The sequence below is a fragment of the Cervus canadensis genome, chromosome 7 (genome assembly GCF_019320065.1).
Source record: "Cervus canadensis isolate Bull #8, Minnesota chromosome 7, ASM1932006v1, whole genome shotgun sequence".
Lineage (NCBI taxonomy): Eukaryota > Metazoa > Chordata > Mammalia > Artiodactyla > Cervidae > Cervus > Cervus canadensis.
Window position 1 is genome coordinate 13141931 of NC_057392.1, and position 19995 is coordinate 13161925.

Below are 19995 nucleotides of genomic sequence, written 5' to 3' on the forward strand. Positions count from 1 at the left end.
TCTCTGTATCTCAGCATGAGAAAATACAATCCACAGACAAGAGCACATGTACTGAGTTAACCATTCAGGGAACCAACCCCAGGATGGATCCTACAAGGGCATATGGCTGTTGTAAGGCTGCCTGACACCCCCAGCCTCCCGCAAGGCAGAGAGGGCCAGCACAGTAAGAGAGGGACAGGCAAAGTGCTTTGGCAGTTCCAAGGCCAGAAAAGTGCTTCTGCGTGAGGTGATGAGGGAGGGCTTCCCAGGGAGATGATGCGTGTCTGCATCCCATGTGGGTGGAAATCCCACAGCTGGTGGTGGCAGAGGCCTTCCCAGGTGGAGGGAACCATCTGGACAAAGTCAAGACGGGCAATGCATGGGGAGTGTGTGGGTGGTATGTAAATTCCCGCGGGCCTGATGTGGCTGGAAGGCAGGTCTGCCAGACCCTCAGAAATAACATCCCCAGCCCAGTGCCTGGCACTCAGATCAGAGCCTGCCTGTCTCACAAAGAATGTGGGCAATCATGCTGCCAGACACCACAGACTCCTGACCTTGGGACTGTCAGACCACAAGGTCACCTGCTCAGTGTCATCCACCTGTACTTCAAATCAAAGGCCAAAGCTGGCACTTCCTGAGCTGGGTCCTAGCTCTTCATTACCCAAAGAGACTAGCACCTGAGCTCCCAGTCCACCAGGGACAGTATCCGGGACAGTGTTCTCCCCCTTCTCCCTCGCTGCATGCCCATGTAGATTCTTTACTTACAAACAGCAGACCCCTGGGCGTGGATGGGAGACTGCACAGGAGAAAGCATCTCCTTACCCAAGAGCCTACTCTCTTCCTGGTGGTTTTTTGAGTTTCTAGGGATTGTGAGGCCTCCTTTTTTAGGGGTTAACAAAAGTGGGAGGCAGAGCATTCCGTTATTAAGAGTGTGGGTTTGGAAACCACAAATACATGGGTTTGAAACTGGCCGATGAAATGGTGCCTGCAGGGCACAGTTAACCTCGCTGATCCTCCCACAGGCCTCTGTTCTCTGGGAAGAGAGAGAGGATGCTGTCTTGACCAAGGTGCTAGTTCCCTTGATGAGTAAAGTGAGATCGTGCATTCATCCAACAAATACCTGTGTCCTGTGCTTTCTCTTCAGCTTCTGTTAACTTGAGCCCTGGAGACCCCCGATGGATAGGAGCCTGGTGGCTGGGCCTGCTCATTTCCTCAGCCTGCTTGGTTGTCACCTCTTGCCCCTTCTTTTTCTTTCCTCGAGCGATACCCACAGGAATAGAGGTAAGCGTCTGAGAACCCATAATTCTACTTATTATAAGAGTTTCCTAAAAGGAGGTATTGTGTTAGTCATTTAGTCATGTCTGACTCTTTGCGACCCCATGGACTACAGCCTGCCAGGCTCCTCTGCCCATGGAATTTTCCAGGCAAGAATACTGGAGTGGTTTGCCATTTCCTTCTCCAGGGGCTCTTCCTGACTCAGGGATCGAACCTGGGTCTCCCACATTGCAGGCAGATTCTTTACCATCTGAGCCACCAGGAGGTATGGAGGGGTAGCTAATAAAGCTGAGAAGTTTCAGTAAGTTAATTCTGGGTGAAATCTAATCAAGTTTCATGATGTAGGACTTCTCAGAGGCTTTGAAAGGTGAGCGTGCTTGTGAATTTCCCAAAGATGGGATTTCATCAGTGTTCCCTCACCCTGGTAGCATCTCAGGGATTAGGAGGGTTCCAGGGAATATAGTCTTGGGAAGTTCTGAGTTATTTAAAGTGAAATAAAGAATTAAGAGTCAATAAAAACTGAATATGGGACCTGGAGCAGTTGACTTTTGCATGTAATAGGGCTGGTCATGTCTAATCCTAGAGGACTGAGTAAAAGAGAAATTCCTAGTGCTGAAGAGTGTGAGATTGGGCAGAGAGTGGAGCATACTTTGAGCAGACTGACCTGCATGCATTTTCCAGTCATATCTGTTGGGGAAAGAAATCAGGGAAGGATGAGATTGGAAAACAGTGGGGAGAAGCCTTGACATTAGGCTGAAGGATCTGAAACTTGTTCTGATCTCATGAAGTTCTAAGTGACTGGCGCCCACTTGGGTGACAACTACGTGAGGTTGTGGTTGGGGAGTCGGGAAGGAATGAAGGCTGGAGATGTGATGAGGCCAGTGTAGAGATGATACAGCTGAGGACCAGGGCCGTGGCTGCCAGGCAACTGAGACAGGGCAGTATAGATGTCCGTGGAGGGGTTGCTCAGAAGGACTTAACCGTGAGCGGCTAAAGTTTGTGCCAAGACTTAGAGCCAGAGGCTGAGCTGGATGTTCTGCAAAAAGGTGTGTGAGACTGGGTGAAATCTAGGCCCGGCCAATGGGGAGGGGCAGGGATAGAAGGGCCTCAACTTGTCTTGAAGAAGAATTTCAAAGCCAGGCAGCACATCATCGTGATGCTGGAGTCGGACAAACCTGAGTCTGAATCTAGCTCTGCTACTTCTAAACTAGCTGAGAGATCCTAGGCAAGTTTTCTTGCTCCTAAGTTTCCTCTACTTTAAAATACTGGAGATAGAGACTTCCCTGGTGGTCCCATGACTAAGAATCTGTGCTCTCAATGATTCCTGGTCTAGGGACTAAGATTCGACATGCCGCAACTAAGACCTGGCACAGCCAAATAAGTAAATAAAAATAAATATTAAAGTACTGGAGATAAGAGTACCTATCTCAGGAGGAGGTTGTGAGGAATGGGACAATGTATGCAGAACGCTGGGCACGGGGCCCACCGTGGAGAAAGCATGGGGTCCGCTTTTAAATGGAAGTGCCTGCACCTGGCGAGGAGTCTGCTGGGGGATCCTAACAGTGTCTGAGCTCGGGTCCTTGCATCTGTTTAGTGGTTCAGAGCTGGGCCTCGGGCTGCAGCTGACAAGTTCAGAAGTGGAAGGTGGGTTCACTGAGGGGGTTTGCACAGAAGGTGCAGGCTAAGAGCCAGGTCAGAGCCTTGCACAGGCTCCAACTTTGGGCCCCAAAGAAAGAAGGGACTCCACAGAGGAGACTGAAAGAGAGAGCTGGGAACAGAGGTCATTGTAGACCAGAGTGTCCCCGAGGCCCGTAGCCCCTGGAACCTGAGGACAAAGAAGAAGTGTAGCCATGACAGACAGACAAAGGCTGACGTTCACTCAGATGCCTTTTGGCATCAGCCAACAGTTAGACATGAAATAATGTGCACAGATATGAAATCATATCTGGGAGGCCCTAGCGTGGATGCATTCTGGCCAGTGGCCAAAGCACCGGGCTCATTGACATGCATGTGGTGACTGCTTTGGACACCCTTCCACACACTTCCAGGGTGGCTGAGCACCGCCCTTCCACGAGCCACTAAGACCAGAAGGATCAAGGGCCTGGGAAAGATGGCTGTAAGGAACCTGTTAACACTCAAGGAAGCCGTTAACACTCACCCCCTTTGCTGCCTTCAGAGGACTCATTCTGTGATGGATGAAGCAAGGAAGATGGAAGAGGCCAAGTCAAGAAGCTCCCTGGTGGATTTCATTAAAAGTAACTGAGTGACCCCGCAGTCCTGGGTGGGCTGGCTTGGGGTGGGGGTGGTCTAGGGTCACCTGGCCCATGTGGGATTGGGTGTGGTGAGGGGCAGTAAGAGCAACACTGGCCCATCCCTTCACGAGAGGTTCTGCCAAGAGCCCTGCTGACTGCTGCTTTGCAGAGAGCAGGAGACCCAAAATCAGGCAGAGGCAGCCCCGCCCTCATGGTCTGGCCCATCTTCTCCTCTCTCTTCCCTTCACATGGATGTGGCCATCCTGTGTAATCACCTGCCACCTGATTTCTTCCAGGCCTGTCCTCATTTTATTTAGTCCATGAGCATGTTGAGTGGATCCTGAGTGGCTGTGTGCCCCCAGCTGGCCACTGAGCAGCTTGGGGCCTGGGTTTCTGTCTGGAGGAAGAGAGGGGAGCTGCCTGGGGGGCAGGATGGGCAGCGGTCAGGCTCGCGGACCCCGCTGACCACTGCCTGGAGGCGCAGCCCTGACAGCAGTCTGTCCACAGGGTTCCCCCGCATCTTCCTGAAGCTCCTGATGAACCCACTCTTCATGCTGGTGGTCCTGGCCCAGTGTACCTTCTCCTCCGTCATCGCCGGCCTCTCTACCTTCCTCAACAAGTTCCTGGAGAAGCAGTACGGCGCCTCCGCGGCCTATGCCAACTTCCTCATCGGTGAGTCCCCAGGGCTGCTGCAGCCGGGCCTTCCCCCTGTTCATCCAGGGAGGAGCGCCACCAGACCCGACAAGGGCAGGAGCCAGAGGGTTCTTGCCCAGGAGAAAGGATTTTCAGGGCATTTTTCCTGGTTGGCAATCCAGAATGTTCTTGGCAGATTTATTGGGCCCCTATCATTCTGGGCAGGAGTGGCTGGAGGTTGGGGGCTGCTTCCTCCCTGTCAGAGGGGCTGAAAGCCTGACCATCTCCCAAAGGCCCTGACATCATCAGGGACAAGAGAGGAAAGAGCGCGGATTGAACTGGGGGCTAGGCAAGATGCCGCTGGGTGTTTTTCTTCTCCAAGGGCTTGAAGATATTCACCTGGATAAGGACTGTGGGGCCCAGTGACTCTCAAGCCCCTACACTTTAGGCTCCCCAGGAGAGCTTTAAGAAATACAGATGCCCAGGCCCCACCCTCGAGCAGTGAAAGCAGACTCTCTGGCAGGGGGGGCCAGCATCCAGCACCTGTGTTTTTTGGCAGCTGAGGTTGCAAAATACTGATGTGGTCCCACCAAGTACCCAAGGGAATGACGGGTGCCAATTCACTTGTGAACTTGACCATGTGGATGTGGCAGGGTGGTCAGGGCATGACCCCTGACCTCCTGTGTGGCTCTTGGCTGTGACTTCACCCTTCTAGCCTTTGGCCTCTGACTAGCACATCAAACAGGAAGCACCATCAGTGCCTTGCTAACCCCATGTAGTTACAGTGCAATAAAGGGCCAGATAATGAAAGCCTTAATAAGGGCTTTCCAGGTGGCTCAGTGGGTAAAGAATCTGCCTGCAATGCAAGAGGTGCAGGAGACTCGGGTTCAATTCCTGGGTCCAGAAGACCCCCTGGAGGAGGGCATGGCAACCCACTCCAGTGCTATTGCCTGGAGAATATTATGGACAGAGGAGCCTGCCTACAGTCCACAGGATCACAAAGAATTGGATGCAACTATGCACGCACAGAGTTATTTAGGTTTCCCTGGTGATTCAGACTATAAAGAATATGCCTGCAATGCAGGAGGCACGGCTTCTATCCCTGGGTAAGGAAGATCCACTGGAGAAGGGAATGGCAACCCACTCCAGTCTTCTTGCCTGGAGAATCCCATGGACAGAGGAGCCTGGTGGGCTACAGGCCATGGGGTCGCAAAGAGTTGGACATGACTGAGGAACTAACACTTTCACTGTCTAATAAATGCATATTCAACCCACATCTCTCTGGTTGTAAGGGTCCCACTTCTTTCTTTATTCTTTGCACAGACAGGGCAATCCTCCGTGTCAAGAAAACTCTGTCAGTATGCCTGGCAAACAGTAAATGCTCAATTAATGTCATCTATTACTGTTGCAATTAAACATATCGAATGTCCCTTCAGAAGCCATGCCCCCTTCTCGGTGGTCCACATAGCACTCCAAGGCCTGTGCGCCCAGACCAGCTTCTCTCTGTCTGTAGGTGCTGTGAACCTCCCTGCTGCGGCTTTGGGGATGCTGCTTGGAGGGATCCTCATGAAGCGCTGTGTTTTCTCTCTGCAAACCATTCCCCGTGTGGCTGCCACCATCATCATCATCTCCATGATCCTCTGTGCCCCTCTGTTCTTCATGGGCTGCTCCACCCCACTCGTGGCAGAGGTCAACTTCCCCAGGTATGGGGGGGGGCGGTGAGGGTGAGGAAATACTCTTTGCTGAGGCCAGAACATGGAGGGGCTGCCACATCTCTCTTTCTGCTTCTTCAACTGTCCTCTTTCCTTTTCCCTTGTTGATCTGATCTTGTATGTGGCAACTGAGAAAATCAGATCGTAGTGTGCTCAATTATGAGAAGAAATCAGAGAGTGCTAGTGGGCCACTAGCAATCAGGATTAGGGTTCTGTTTTTTAAGAAGCACCAGAAACTAATTTGTTTGGTTTCAAGAAGAATCTGTAGTGCTGTGAGCCTCAGGAACCAGGAAATAGCTATGTTTAGCATCTGCTCTTTACCAGCTAGAATTACAGAGTCTTATTGAACTGCTGAGGAAAGATGAGAGATGGAGACTTGAAAAGATTTGGAGAAGAACAATGAAAGTGATGGCAGACTGAAAAATTAGGGCAGGTGAGGAAGAGGGCAGGTAAAGGATACCTGTCGGTTTGCATAAAGCAACATGGTTTTAAGTTCTAAGTTTGGCTTCATGTTCAGGAAGGGCTTTGAAGCCAAGGAGGGGATGTGCTTTTTCGCTTTTTTCCTCAGAGCCACATTTCAACACCTCTTCTTTTAGATTTTGCCCAGTGAGGTTGCAATACTGGAAGAGAGCATACTTTTCAGTTTTGGTGCTTTATCTTTCTCTGTGAAAGGACCTCTCCTGTCTCCAGAGGGTACGAAGGAGGGGAGTGTTACTCAGGATGGAACTGCCCCTCGCCCCACTCTGGCCCACTCCCAGTTTGTACTGGTCTTCTGGCTGTGGCTGAGAGAGGCCAAGAATGCTTTCACTGGGTGTTTAGCACAGGGCTTTGTCATCAGACCAGGTCCTAGGTCTGGCACTTCTCTTTCCTAGTTGGGGAAAGTTACTTCAGGTTTCTCATCCACAAAGGGAGCATCATTATCAGAACATTTACTGTGATGTCAGGGCATGAAAAGCCCTAAGCCAGAGTGCCTGGAGCATGAGAGATGCCCCATTACTGTTAACCAGCACTAGAATAATTATTTTAGCTAAGTTCTGAACTGTGGTTTATCAGCCCCTAACCCCCACCCTTCTCAGAGGAGATCATGAATATTGGATATGGAGGGTGGAGAGATTGGTGCGATCAACCTGTGAAATCCCTGGGTTAAAGCTCAGGGGGATGCATTAACCTGGGCGATGGCTACATAGACCCAGAGACAGGAGCCATTGAGACCCTCGATGACCTCAAGGGGCCTCAGCCCGAGCCCAGATGAAAGAGAAAGGAAGGGAAATATCACCTGTGACTTTCCCATAGCATCTGCCTTCTCTCTCATCAGAGTCCTGGCAGATTGTTCGTCTCGACCCCTTCTGCAGTGGGGGATTTGCCAACTAAGCATTCCCAATGACTAGTTGGTAGGTTTGGGCTCCTACTGGCAGAAACAGCAGAGGTGCCATGAACACCAGCCAAGTTGACCCTTGGCTCTAGTAGACATGATTCAGATCTCTGGGTGGCGCTGGCCCAAGACAAACAGAGACACAAGCATGCTAACCAGGCGGGGAAGTCATGCTGGGCTGGAGTGGCGACATTTTCCTTTGGTCCTGCTTTGTTTGATTCCCATTTCCTGTTTTGCTGGCAGCACATCAAGTTCTATACGTCCACAACCTCTCTCCTGCCGCCGGGACTGCTCGTGCCCAGATTCTGTCTTCCACCCGGTCTGTGGAGACGATGGGGTTGAATACCTCTCCCCTTGCCACGCTGGCTGCAGAGAAGTCAACTTCAGCTCTATAGCTCTCAAGCAAGCGGTAAGGGCCGGAGGGGCCCCGGGTCTCCCCTGAGTGTGTGCTCTGACAGCCTGCTCCTCCACTTGGGATGGGCAGGGCTCCACCCCACTCATTCCCAGCATCCTGGCCTCTGGGCCACACCCACCTTTTCTCCACCTCCTGTTCCCTAGGGTCATGATCAGATGCTTACAGCCCAAAGTCAATTAAAGACTGGCCGATGTCCAACGAATTCACATTCCTTAAGCCTAACAATGCTCAAAACAGAAACAAGTCAGAGCACTCCTTCCGCTGAAGCCTGCCAGTCTCACCCTGATGGGTCCTTATTGGACACATCAGTGTCCTGCAATCTGGTTGTGTTGCAAAGCCATATGGACAGGCCCATGTAGATCGAGGGCAGAGGGCCTCTGTGATGTGGACCTGGAAGGTTAGAGCCGGAAGTGGTGATGGAGGCCATTTGGTTCAACCCTTCTGGACACTCTCAGCTATGGCCACACAACTGGCTTGAAGGCGGTGGCTATTCAGGGGCAGATCTGGGACTAGAACCCATGGGGCTGCCCTAGCCCGGGGCACGTCTGTGCAAGATCAGGTGTTTCCCGGTCACAGCCTCCCACTCACACAGCTCACATTCACGGTGCTCACTTGGCAAGGTCCTGGCCAGCCCTCAGAGTGCTCCCTGCCTCCCCAGATCAGACAGCAGCAAACCAACTCCAGTCGTCTGTGCGGTTATTCAGCAAACACCTAGTGAACACCAGACACGTACGTGGGTGCTAAGGATTCAGTGGGGAACACATCAGCCCATGTCCTGGCCCTCATGAACTTGTATTCATCAAATAAAGGCACAAGAGTGTTTTTAGAAGGTAACCCATGCTACGAAGAGACTTAATGAGACAGAGAATATCTAGGGACCTGCTGGAGGAGGTGACATTAGAACTGAACCAGCAGAGGAAGAAAACACTATGAAAACCCGGGAGTGAAGCAAATGCAAGTGCAAGGCCCAAGGGTGTGAATGATCTGGCAAATGGGAAGAGCGAGAAGGCTAGGGCTGGCACAGAGTGTGGAGGAGGGTCATACCCAGCAAGGCCTGGGAGCAGGCAGGGCTCAGGCTTCAGACTTGGACATTCTTTATCCTAAGAGCTGGGAAGTCTATGCAGCTCCCTAAGGAGAGGATGCAGCCTGTTCCTTTAAGCCTGTGTGGAGGGCATGGGCAAGGCTAGCCATCTTCCATGAGAAGACAGGCAAGGCTGCTTCCATGGCCTCCTTTGTTGGCAGAGGAGCGCGGTTCTCAGGAAGTGCAAGGACCAAGAGTTTGGACAAGATGCTTTCTCAGCTGCCTTCTTTTTGAGGGGGAGCCTGTGGTGGCTTCTGTGGTTTTCTTATCTTTACTTACCTCTGACTCATCTACCTCCAGAAATAATCTTGACAAGTTTCCAATAACAGCACAAGCACATCAAGACCAAAATCCATTAGCAGAATATCAAGAAAAAAATAGCCAATTATAAGGGAAAGTATGTGTAAAAAATCCAGACTGAGGAAGGAAGCAGCAACATTGTATACAACTTAATTATGAGCTTCCCAGCAGCCCAAGCAAAGAAGGTTCATAGTTCCGATCCTTGGTAGAAGGAAACATACCAGTTCATTAGTTCCAATCTCTGCCCTCTAACGGCTTTGCCACTTGGAGCAGTTGGACCATAGGCTGGTCCATCAGACGACGTGAGAGGGAAGATGAAGCCATCTGACACAGACAGGGTCCACCGAGGTGAGCTGTACAACCATGTTGAGCTGTATGGATTTATAGACTTGAGACGGAGACCTTTAGAGGCAGGAGGAATTTATCTCAGGCAGAAAGGTCACTGGATTTCACTGTGTTCCCACTGGTGCTGTGCTGCACTGCGCTTAGTCGCTCAGTTGTGTCCGGCTCTGTGCGACCTCATGGACTGTAGCCTGCCAGGCTTCTCTGTCCATGGGGATTCTCCAGGCAAGAATACTGAGTGGGTAGCCATCCCCTCCTCCAGGGGATCTTCCCAACCCAGGGATTGAACCTAGGTCTCCCAAACTGCAGGCAGATTCTTTACCAGCTGAACTGCCTGGGAAGCCCATTCCCACTGGCATCTCCTCCTATTTTTATCTTCCTTTAATGTCCCTGCAATAAACACACAACAGCAAAAACAAAACTCAGAAAACCACTACTGCTCGGCAGAGGGTGGCCTGGCCCAGAGGAGGGCCCTCCCAACCCCAGGTCCGCAACTGGTGGACCGTAGCTGGCAGTGGGATCCTGCAGATCCCCACGCGGTGTAACTGCCGGAGGAGTCCAGCGCACACTGGACGACTGGTTTTGGTGAAACGAACACTATTTGTTGCCCAGTGATCAGATGCGAGATCCCTGGGGCACCTGAAATCCCCACCTCGTCTCCTCTCCAGTCTCTGCATCTAGCATCACCAGGTCCCCAGGGAGGGCAGAGGGGTGACCGTTGGAGCAGGCATTTAAAGTGTGTGGAATGGAAATAATAACAGCAGGTTTCCCCTGTTCCCCTCCGTCTCCTTCCAAGATCTACTTGAACTGCAACTGCATCAACGGGGGATCTGCTTCAGTGAAGACAGGCCCGTGTCCCATCTCCTGCGCCCACTTCCTGCTCCCGACCACCTTCCTCATCTCCTTCGTGGCGCTCATAGCCTGCATCTCACACAACCCGCTCTACATGATGGTGCTGCGGTGAGTGCGCCTCTCCTTCCCAATGCTCCGCTCACTTAGCGTCCAGCTGCCCCCTTCTCAGCTCTCCTCCCTCTCCCGGTCCTCCGAGTCCTCGGACATGAGATGTTCTTGGGGTGATACAGGGAGATAATACTAGTGCGCCAGTGCCAGGGCTTTGGTGCCAGCCCGTGCGGAGTCCCACGCTGCAGCCTCACTGGGTGGGTATCCCTGCCTCTCCATCCTGCATGAGGAGGGAGGAGCCTGGAGAGGAGGCGGGGCCTGGAGAGGAGGCGGAGCCTGGAGGGGAGGCGGAGCCTGGAGGGGAGGCGGAGCCTGGAGAGGAGGCGGAGCCTGCCGGCTGAGCCACGTGACCCTTCCAGGCTGCCAGGCTCCACGCTGGCTCCACACCTGTAGATTCACCTATCTTTAACTCTCAAAAGAACTGAGAGGAGGGAGGAGAATTCAGTTGGAGGCATAAAATCAGAGAAGGAAAACGAGGAAAGTTCCAGAGACAGAGTAAGGAAATGTGGAAAGGATGACAAGGAGAAAAGCCCCGTGTCCTAGGAGCCAGGTCAGAAGGGAGGGCAGGACAGGCGGCGGCCAAGGCCGAGGTGTCCTGTTACAGTGACACCAAGGTGCCCCTGAGGTGCTGACATGGAATGACCTTCCATTCACCTCACCCTCTGCAAAGGAGAAAACAAGGTTTCAACCAAGTTGGCATAACTTACCCTCTGCCTACCTCCCTCCTGTCCTTATCTGTCTGGCAACAGAGATGGAAAAACAGGATTTGGAAGACCCGGTCCAGGGTCAAAGGCCTAGCTCTACCATAAACTGGCTAAATGTGTTTCGGTGTTGCCAAGTTCACCAAGTCTCAATTTTCTCATGTATGTGTGTGCTTAGTCACTCAGTCGTGTCCAGCTCTGCAACCCCATGGACATAGCCTGCCAGGTTCTTCCGTCCAGGGAAGAGTCTGGAGTGGGTTGCCACTTCCTACTCCATGGGATCTTCCCCACTCAAGGATCAAACCCATGTCTCTGTGTCTCCTGCATTGGCAGGCAGATTCTTTACCACTGTATCACCTGGGAAGCCCTTCCTCATGAATGAAAGGGCATTAATGACATTGACCTCAAAGGATTCATGTGAGGGTTGTATGGTAAACTGCTTTGCTCTGCATAATGGTTCATTATCACTATTAACCAAGTTATTCAGTTCAGTTCAGTCACTCAGTCGTGTTCGACTCCCTGCAACCCCATGAATTGCAGCACACCAGGCCTCCCTGTCCATCACCAACTCTCGGAGTCCACCCAAACCCATGTCCATCGAGTCGATGATGCCATCCAACCATCTCATCCTCTGTCATCCCCTTCTCCTCCTGCCCGTAATCCCTCCCAGCATCAGGGTCTTTTCCAATGAGTCAGTTCTTCATGTCATGTGGCCAAAGTATTGGAGTTTCAGCTTCAGCATCAATCCTTCCAATGCATATTCAGGGCTGCTTTCCTTTAGGATGGACTGGTTGGATCTCCTTGCTGTCCAAGGGACTCTCAAGAGTCTTCTCCAGCACCACAGTTCAAAAGCATCAATTCTTCAGTGCTCAGCTTTCTTTATAGTCCAACTCTCACACCCATACATGACAACTGGAAAAATTATTACCACCAAATTATTACTACTATTCTTATCAACAGCTTCTTATTCCCCAGATGACTAGGAGTTGAGGGGTCTGGGATTTTATCCTATTTACACATTAGCTTGCAAACTACCAAGCTCCTGTTTCTGTTACTGTTTCATAAGGATACTGGCAGAAGCCGGGAGACTCCTAGGTCAAAGGCAAAGGACTTTGTTGCTCACAGGACAGCAAGCAATGTGAAGCTCATGTTGCATCATTTATTTGTGACCCCCATGTCCTACTGGGTGATGTGTAGGCCTTCAGGCATATGTGTCACCTGCAGTGGGTGTAGGTCACCCCTGAGGAGCACTGAGCTTGGGAGAGCCACCGCTTCTATAAACCAAGCCTGCAGCTGGTCTAGAAAATTTTACCTCATGCCTTAAGTCTGTTCACTGCAACCACACCCTTGGGAAATGGCCCAGGAAGCACACGGTCAGGCCCTTGCATTCTTAGCATCCTCCACAAGAATGTGTGCGGTGCTCAGAGCAGGTTGCTTGTGTCAACACTGTCATCACCGTCTCCTCTACCATCCTGCATCTGTGCATTCCAAGTACCCATGCTTTCACTCAAGGCTCCTGTGTGTGGTTCCCTTCTTGCACTCCAGGTCAGATGGACCACAGTGGACCCAATAATCCTGAGAAAGGTATGTGGGTGGCCATGATGAGGAGAGGGAATAGAATAAGGAAATTTCATAGGGAAGCCCCTGAGCATCGGAGAAGGGCATTGCTGTCAGATTGCCTCCCAGAGGACTGCCAAGCCTCAGGGAGAGGAAGCAGTGAAGGGAAAGCACCATTTGAACCCCAGGGTGGGATTTAAAAAAAAAAAACAAAAACTCTCCCTTCCAAGTTTGGTCACAAGCTGGAGTGAAATTGAAGAAGAGGCCCCAGTATCCCAAAATAATTTTGAAATAAATTCCCCTGGGAAAGATGAAAGAATGGATGCTATGTAGTGAAAAGAAGGTGAGGTTTAAAGCCAATGTTGTAGGTGACCAAAACCTTATTTGTATCACTCATGGCCCTCAACCAGGCATGGAAATACAGGCTGAGGGTGAAGATGTGCCAAAAATGTATCACAAGACAGAGGTCAGAGAGTCAGTGTTAATTTGGGGCTGAAGCACAAGCTGGAATCAAGATTGCCAGGAGAAATATCAGTAACCTCAGATATGCAGATGACACCGCCCTTATGGCAGAAAGTGAAGAAGAACTAAAGAGCCTCTTGATGAAAGTGAAAGAGAAGAGTGAAAAAGTTGGCTTAAAGCTCAACATTCAGAAAAGAAGATCATGGCATCTGGTCCCATCACTTCATGGCAAATCGATGGGGAAAGAGTGGAAACAGTGGCTGACTTTATTTTTCTGGGCTCCAAAATCACTGCAGATGGTGATTGCAGCCGTGAAATTAAAAGACGCTTGCTCCTTGGAAGGAAAGTTATGATCAACCTAGACAGCATATTAAAAAGCAGAGACATTACTTTGCCAACAAAGGTCCATCTAGTCAAGGCTATGGTTTTTCCAGTGGTCATGTATGGATGTAAGAGTTGAACTGTAAAGAAAGCTAAGCACTGAAGAATTGATGCTTTTGAACTGTGGTGTTGGAGAAGACTCTTAAGAGTCCCTTGGACTGCAATGAGATCCAACCAGTCCATCCTAAAGGAGATCAGTCCTGGGTGTTCATTGGAAGGACTGATGCTGAAGCTGAAACTCCAATACTTTGGCCACCTGATGTGAAGAACTGACTCATTTGAAAAGACCCTGATGCTGGGAAAGATTGAGGGCAGGAGGAGAAGGCGACGACAGAGGATGAGATGGTTGGATAGCATCATCGACTCGATGGACATGGGTTTGGGTGGACTCCGGGAGTTGGTGATGGACAGGGAGGCCTGGCGTGCTGCACTTCAGTATCCTTCAGTATCCTCTGGTTCCACGATGCTCTGTCCTCTGCCTCCTGAAGGGAGCTCTGGGCAGCCCTGAAAATCATAGAGACCGGTGGTTCTCAAACCTGAGTGTGCACAGAATCTCTGGAGGTTTTCTTACAATACAGAGTGCAGGGCCTCACCCCAGAGTGTCTGCATCTTCATCTGAGGTGTGACCTGAGAATCTGCATTTCTAGTAAGTTCCCAGGGGATGCTGATGCTGTTGATGCAATGATCACGCTTTGAGAACCGCCAAGAGGAACAATAGGAGCAGAGGGCCCAGGTGAACCCAGGGAGGCCTCGTGAGGGCAGGTCTGATGCGCCCTGAGGCTGGCTGCATCAACAGAGGGAAGGCGCAGCCCTGAGTCCTCCCCTTGCTGATTTCCTGTTTACCTTTTCAGTGTGGTGAACCAGGAGGAAAAGTCCTTCGCCATCGGAGTACAGTTCTTGCTGATGCGTCTGCTGGGTAAGTGTCAGAGCCGCCCCCTTCCTGGTGGCCCCAGATTAAGGGAAATCAGAGGGCTGTGGGGTGTGGGGTGGGGAGGGGAAAAGCCCCATCTCATCTCTGTCATAAGAAGCTGTACATAATAAGCACAACAGCAAATGCCAAATCCCATATGGACTTTTTCCGCATCACTTGAGGTTAGGAAAGTTTCCATCTATGGCATTAATTCCAAACGAAACTGTAAGAAGAAGGAAAAGTGGACACAGCTGAGAATGCCTAATAGAACAGAGTGTAGGTATTTTTTTTCTCTCTCTCCAAGAGTTCACTGTAGGAACAAAACCTCACATTCCGGCAGAGCCCAGCCCTGGCTTCCCTTCCATTTTACAAAATCCACTCCTCCTACCTCTATTCAGCAAAGGGGGGCCCTCTGCTGGCAAACCCCGCAAAAGCAGTCAGAGCCCAAGGAGGAAGGGCATTGTGCACAGCGATCGGACTGGCTGGGATCGCGCGGCCTGCAGGCATCTGCTTACACCCAGCTCGCCCCAGGTGTGGGGACACTGTGGGTCCTTTCCCAGACTGCTCATGCTGGACTGTGCCCTCTGGATGCCTCCAGGCACTGAATTAAACACAAGGCACCTGTATGGAGACTCTTGCAGTGACAGGTACACGAAGTAAAGGGATTGAGGAGGGATTTATTAAGGCCCCGGGGGTGCCCACTGCAGTGGGGAATATGCTGACTTCAGTGGAGAGACTTCAGTTGGCATCACAGTGCACTTTCTGACCTTGAATGCTGAAATCCCTGCGGAGGCTGCGGTGCACTATTATTTGGGAGTCTGGCTGCAAAACTTCACTCTGTAGCAGCTTCGATGATCACCCTGGGGTGTGTGGGTGATGTCTCTCCTGGGCCCAACCACCGGGGACCCTCTCCTACCAAAGCTGAGTGTGGGATAAGGAGGAGTGAACCAGTGTCTTCAGCGGAATTTCTTGGTCTCTGGCCACTTGCTCCTAACGCCCCCTCTTCAGACTCTGCTCCTCTGGCCTATGTTACAAGCACCGTGGACACGAAGCACCAGGGCCACCCTGCCCTGATGGCAGAGGCACCGTTGTCAGCACAAGGCCTTTCCATTTATAACTGATCATTTACAACTTGCTCTGAAACCTCCACTGGGAAGGAAAGCTTATGTTCCACCCAGCTCAACAGCAGCTAGGATAAGCTCTGGAGCACCCCGCCCTGCTTCTTCCACTGTGAAAACAGCCCCTCCTGTGCTCAAAGCACCTGCTGCCTTTTTTTTTTTCATTTGAGCTCAGATAACTCAATGTGAGACCACAGATAGAAATCGCAGGCTGGAGGGATCCATTCATCCCCCAAGAATGCAATTCCAACCTGGGTAGAAAAAAGGACTTGGCCAGCTTCAAATTACCCACTGAAACTTAGTTGAAAAACTTTCTGGACTTCATTTCTATTTAGGGAACATCATTTAGGAAGGTCATTCCTTGTGGTTTCCATCCCCCATTCACCTGGAGATTTGGGAGCGAGCAGGTCTGATAGAGAGGCTTGTTCTTTTTTTTTTTTTTCCCCACACCTTAAACATTTTATTTTATTGGCTGGTTCTTAAAGGTCCCCACTTCAGAGCAGAGCCACAAGCAGAAGATTGCCTGTTTCTTTCCTCCAGGAGCAGCTTCTCACAGGGCCCTAAACAGAGTCTGGGAGGCTGTTCTCAGTGGTTCTGAGAATGGGGTGGCCTGACCTGGGTGTGGATCTGGCCAAGCCCTCCCCTGTCTAGACCTGTAGCTAAGGATGCAGGACTGACCTGACTATTCAGCAGCCATAGGGCACGGCCTCAGCTTTGGGGCAGAGGCTCTGAACAGCCAGGGTGTTTGGGGCCTGGGGGTGGTGCTTGCTATCTAAGGGCAGCTTGCCATTGTGGAAGAATGTGAGATTCGAACCTCTGAGAACTAGGGTTCCTAGTCCAGCCCTGACCCTGCTTGGCTATGCAAAGGTGAGCCAGCCGAGCCCACCTTCCTCCCCATTAAAATAAGGGCACCCGCCTGTCTCCAGGCTGCCCTGAGGGCCTGAGGAGTTGGTGTCCTCAAGAGCCTCCTGCCACCCAGTGAGCCCAGCAATCCCAAGCATGGGAACTCTGGTACCTGTCTGAGCTGGTACAAGGGGACACCTGCAGCTCACTGTCCTGGAAGGATGGCTCAGGTTCCTCTTCTCTTCTGAGCCTCCAGTGAAAGAGTAATTCAGGCTTCATGGAAAGCTGGTTGCTTTCCAAAGTCACTGTGGTTCCCAGGGGTGGGACAGAGATGTTCTCGTGCCTGTGAGCTGTGTAGGGGCCCCGGGCACCTGGCTCCCCACCCTGCCCTGGCACCTCTGCTGACAGCTCCAAGTGACCTGAGCTCTCTGAACTCTCTTCCTGCTGATGCTAGCCTGGCTGCCGTCTCCAGCCCTCTACGGCCTCACCATCGACTACTCCTGCATCCTGTGGAGCTCGAAGTGCTCGGGGAGGCGAGGGGCCTGTGCCTACTATGACAACGACGCTCTCCGGAACAGGTGAGAGCCTGCACGATGCGCCAGGCCCCAGGCCCGAGCAAAGGGCAGTCATCACTCCAGTGGCAACTGTGAGGCTCTCAGGCCTGCGAGGGAGAGCCGGAGGGGAGCTTGCCATGGGCAGGAGTGGGGGCCACCACTGACCAGCAAGTCAAGGCTCACAGAAAGCCATCCAAGTAACCAGACCTGGAGGCTGCTCTGATGTGTCCTGCTGCCCGTCCTCAGGCCCCGCTGGCCGTCGAGAGGGACAGCATCACAAACAGGGTTGTTAAAGGGAGAGCTCATGGCTGTGGAACGATGATGCCAGGCCAGCCTCCTATTGCTCAGAAAGGGGTGGCCCATCACAGCTCCTGGAAGAGACCAAGGGCAGGTGGGACCAAGCCCAGCTGCAGCACCGCTGAGCTCTGCACCCTTTCAGCCACCTCACCTGCTGCCTCGTCACAAACAAAGTGGGCAGAGTGGGCTGCAGGGGACTGGACAGGGTCTGGAAATGGTGTGGGAGGGGCACAGAAGTCCAGGAGTGGGGCAGACCAAGAGGGCAGGGAGAAGGCACCCCCTCCTGGCTGTGCTGGGACACAGCACCCTCCCAGATGCTGCAGTGTTTCACTGGCCCTCTGGGGGGCGCCAGAGAGAGTGACAACCAGGCGCACTGGACTGGGAGTCCCACATAGCTCCGTCCTACAAGCCTCTCTAGGCTTGTGGACAAAAGGAATGAGGAAGGTGGTTCCCCCTCAGGTGGGGACAGATCCTTACCTGAGTGGTGATGACACATGACCCCGGGGCCACTGGGACAATGATTCTGCTCTTCTCAGTGGTCCTGGCCACACAGCCTGCATACCCCTCACGTGTCCTGCCTCCTGCCCCACAGGTATCTGGGCCTGCAGGTGGCCTACAAGGCTCTGGGCGCGGCACTGCTTATCTTCATCAGCTGGCGGGTGAAGAAGAACAAGGAGTACAATGTGCAGGAGAAGGCTGCCAGCCTCATCTGACCCTCGGCCTCAGCTGCTGCCCTGCTCCTGAGAGGGACCTGCCCCCACACCTGGCCATATTTACTAACGTTAACACGCCGCCTCCTTTCTGTTTCGTAAATGAGAAAGAAAACCCCGTCACCGTTTGCCTTCCCTGTCTCCTCCTCCCAGAGCCCACCAAGGGTGCCCATGGGCCCGGTGGGCACGGAGCTGGAGGGCTGGGTCTCTCCTGGCCCCTTGGGCGAGGCCCCCCCCAGGCCCAGTCTCATCCTGCGCGATGGGGATGCTCACTGAGGCAGCCCCGCCGACCCCTCACTAGCTCTGTGGTTTCTCTGTGGGGAGACTCTGGGTATCTGCCCAGAGGCGGGAGGGAGGGGGCTGAGTTATTACTGACCAGAGCCAGGCTAGGGGAGGGGGCGGCTGGCTGCAGTCCCTTTTGTATCTGGGTTCAGCCCCAGTACAGAGCCCAGGAAGGGCTGACTTGCTTCCACTCCGATCCTTGCTTCCTGCCCAAGAGGCTGCTTTGGAAGCTCTCACATCGGGAAGTATGGCCAGTTGGTCCTCTCAGTTACCCACGCTCAGGACCAGAGCTCGGACTAACACCTGAAGACAGGCCATCCAAATGGTGTTCACGTTAACTGTAGACTCTTCTGTACCCGGGTCTGTGTAGGTTTATCTCCGTCTTTCCAGGAGTATCTCTCACACTAAGAAAGTCACACGGTGCTGCAGACCTGTGGCTGGTTATGGATGGCCATGACACCCAGCCCCCACCCCACAGTGGGGAGACAGGACGCCTCATCTCAGAGTGATGGGAAGACCACCTCCCCTAAGCTGACTCAGGTGCAGACGCGGTGGCTTCACATGGATTTCCCCATCTGGACTCTAGCCTGTGGGTCATGGAGTAAAGAGAGGCTGTCAGGGATGTCAGCAGTCAGGTTATGAAGTCCAGCAAATGTCAAAAGCCGTCAAGCTGTCTGGCCTCCGGTAGCCCATAGAGTAGAGGCCCGAGAGGTGGACTTCCCTGGCTTTGAACATGCTTGTGCTTATTAGCATTTTCTCAGCCTCTTCTCACTGCCTCCAGAGAGGTGCGTGCCTTCCCCGGGCTTGGGCTGAGAGGTGCTGCTGCCCTGGGTGGAGGTTCAGAGTCAGAAGCCAACAAAGGACTCCTTTCATCCACAAATATTTATTGGAGACCAACTTTGTGCAAGGCAGCACTGGGGCATGGTTCTCCCTGGAGCTTCCCTGCCCTCCATCTACACTAAGGCCTCCGCCCAGAGCAGGCTCCCTGGGCAGGGTGGGGGACACACAGCAAGAACCTGGAGATTATCAACAGAACCTTGGCTGTCCACGCCCCACCATGCTGAGTCTGCTCCTGGGCTTTACCACATGGGGAGCTGACTTACCATGTCCTCTGGAGCTGCTGGACGTCGGTCGTGGTCACATGCAGGTCTCTTGAGTGCCACTGCTCTTAGAAGACCCTTCCAGAAGCCACCTCTGGAAAGGCCTCGTATGACGGAATGTCGGTGGCCACAGTGCCATGGCCTGAATGAAGTCTTTATGAAAGTCACTGTCACAGACAGCCTGATTCCAAAGCCACCAGCTCTTTTCCACAGATCTCACTCAGGAAGGGAAGCTCCATGCAACCTCCGAAGCCAGTTTCAGCCCTTTCAGTGGTCATGCTTGGAAAATGATTCTCTGCAACTAACCCTGGTTCTTCTCTCTGCAATTTAACCAAATTCTGAAGGCACTGCCTTTCGCTGAGCTCATGAACAATGAATGCCAGCCTTCAGATTCTAGAAGATGGTTGCTATTCCAAGCCTTTTTTCTATTTTGATATTTCTATTAATATAATGTAACTTGGTCATGAATTTGTACTGTCATGTATATTTGCTAGAGAGCAGACAGAACCTATACGTTCTGGCCAGAGACTGTCCCTTGCCCAATCCTTGGGGGCCTAAGACCATGGGGATGGGAGGTGATGCTACTCTCAACTTATCCTGCTGGTACAGAGAAGCAGCAGGTGCCTCCTGTCCTTTCAGTGAAGTCCCTTCAGTCAAGACCCCACAGTGCTGGGCTCTTAGAGTCTCTGATCCCTGCCCTTGAGTTTATATGCAGAAGTGGGGTAGGACACAGACAGCTAAGTCCATGATATGAAGTGG

General features: G+C 52.3%; 1 protein-coding gene across 1 annotated transcript in view; it reads left to right on the top strand.

Moving 5' to 3' along the window:
• The window catches only part of SLCO2A1 (solute carrier organic anion transporter family member 2A1), an 83491-nt gene extending 63787 nt beyond the window's left edge, over positions 1-19704 (top strand). Inside the window, exons 6-14 of the mRNA XM_043474372.1 lie at positions 1124-1260; positions 3431-3509; positions 4014-4178; positions 5653-5842; positions 7467-7632; positions 10158-10321; positions 14274-14338; positions 16748-16871; positions 17737-19704. Coding sequence (XP_043330307.1) covers positions 1124-1260; positions 3431-3509; positions 4014-4178; positions 5653-5842; positions 7467-7632; positions 10158-10321; positions 14274-14338; positions 16748-16871; positions 17737-17857 — 1211 coding nt within the window. The 3' untranslated portion in view covers positions 17858-19704. The remainder of the gene's footprint in view (positions 1-1123; positions 1261-3430; positions 3510-4013; positions 4179-5652; positions 5843-7466; positions 7633-10157; positions 10322-14273; positions 14339-16747; positions 16872-17736) is intronic.
• Positions 19705-19995: the final 291 nt, after the last annotated feature.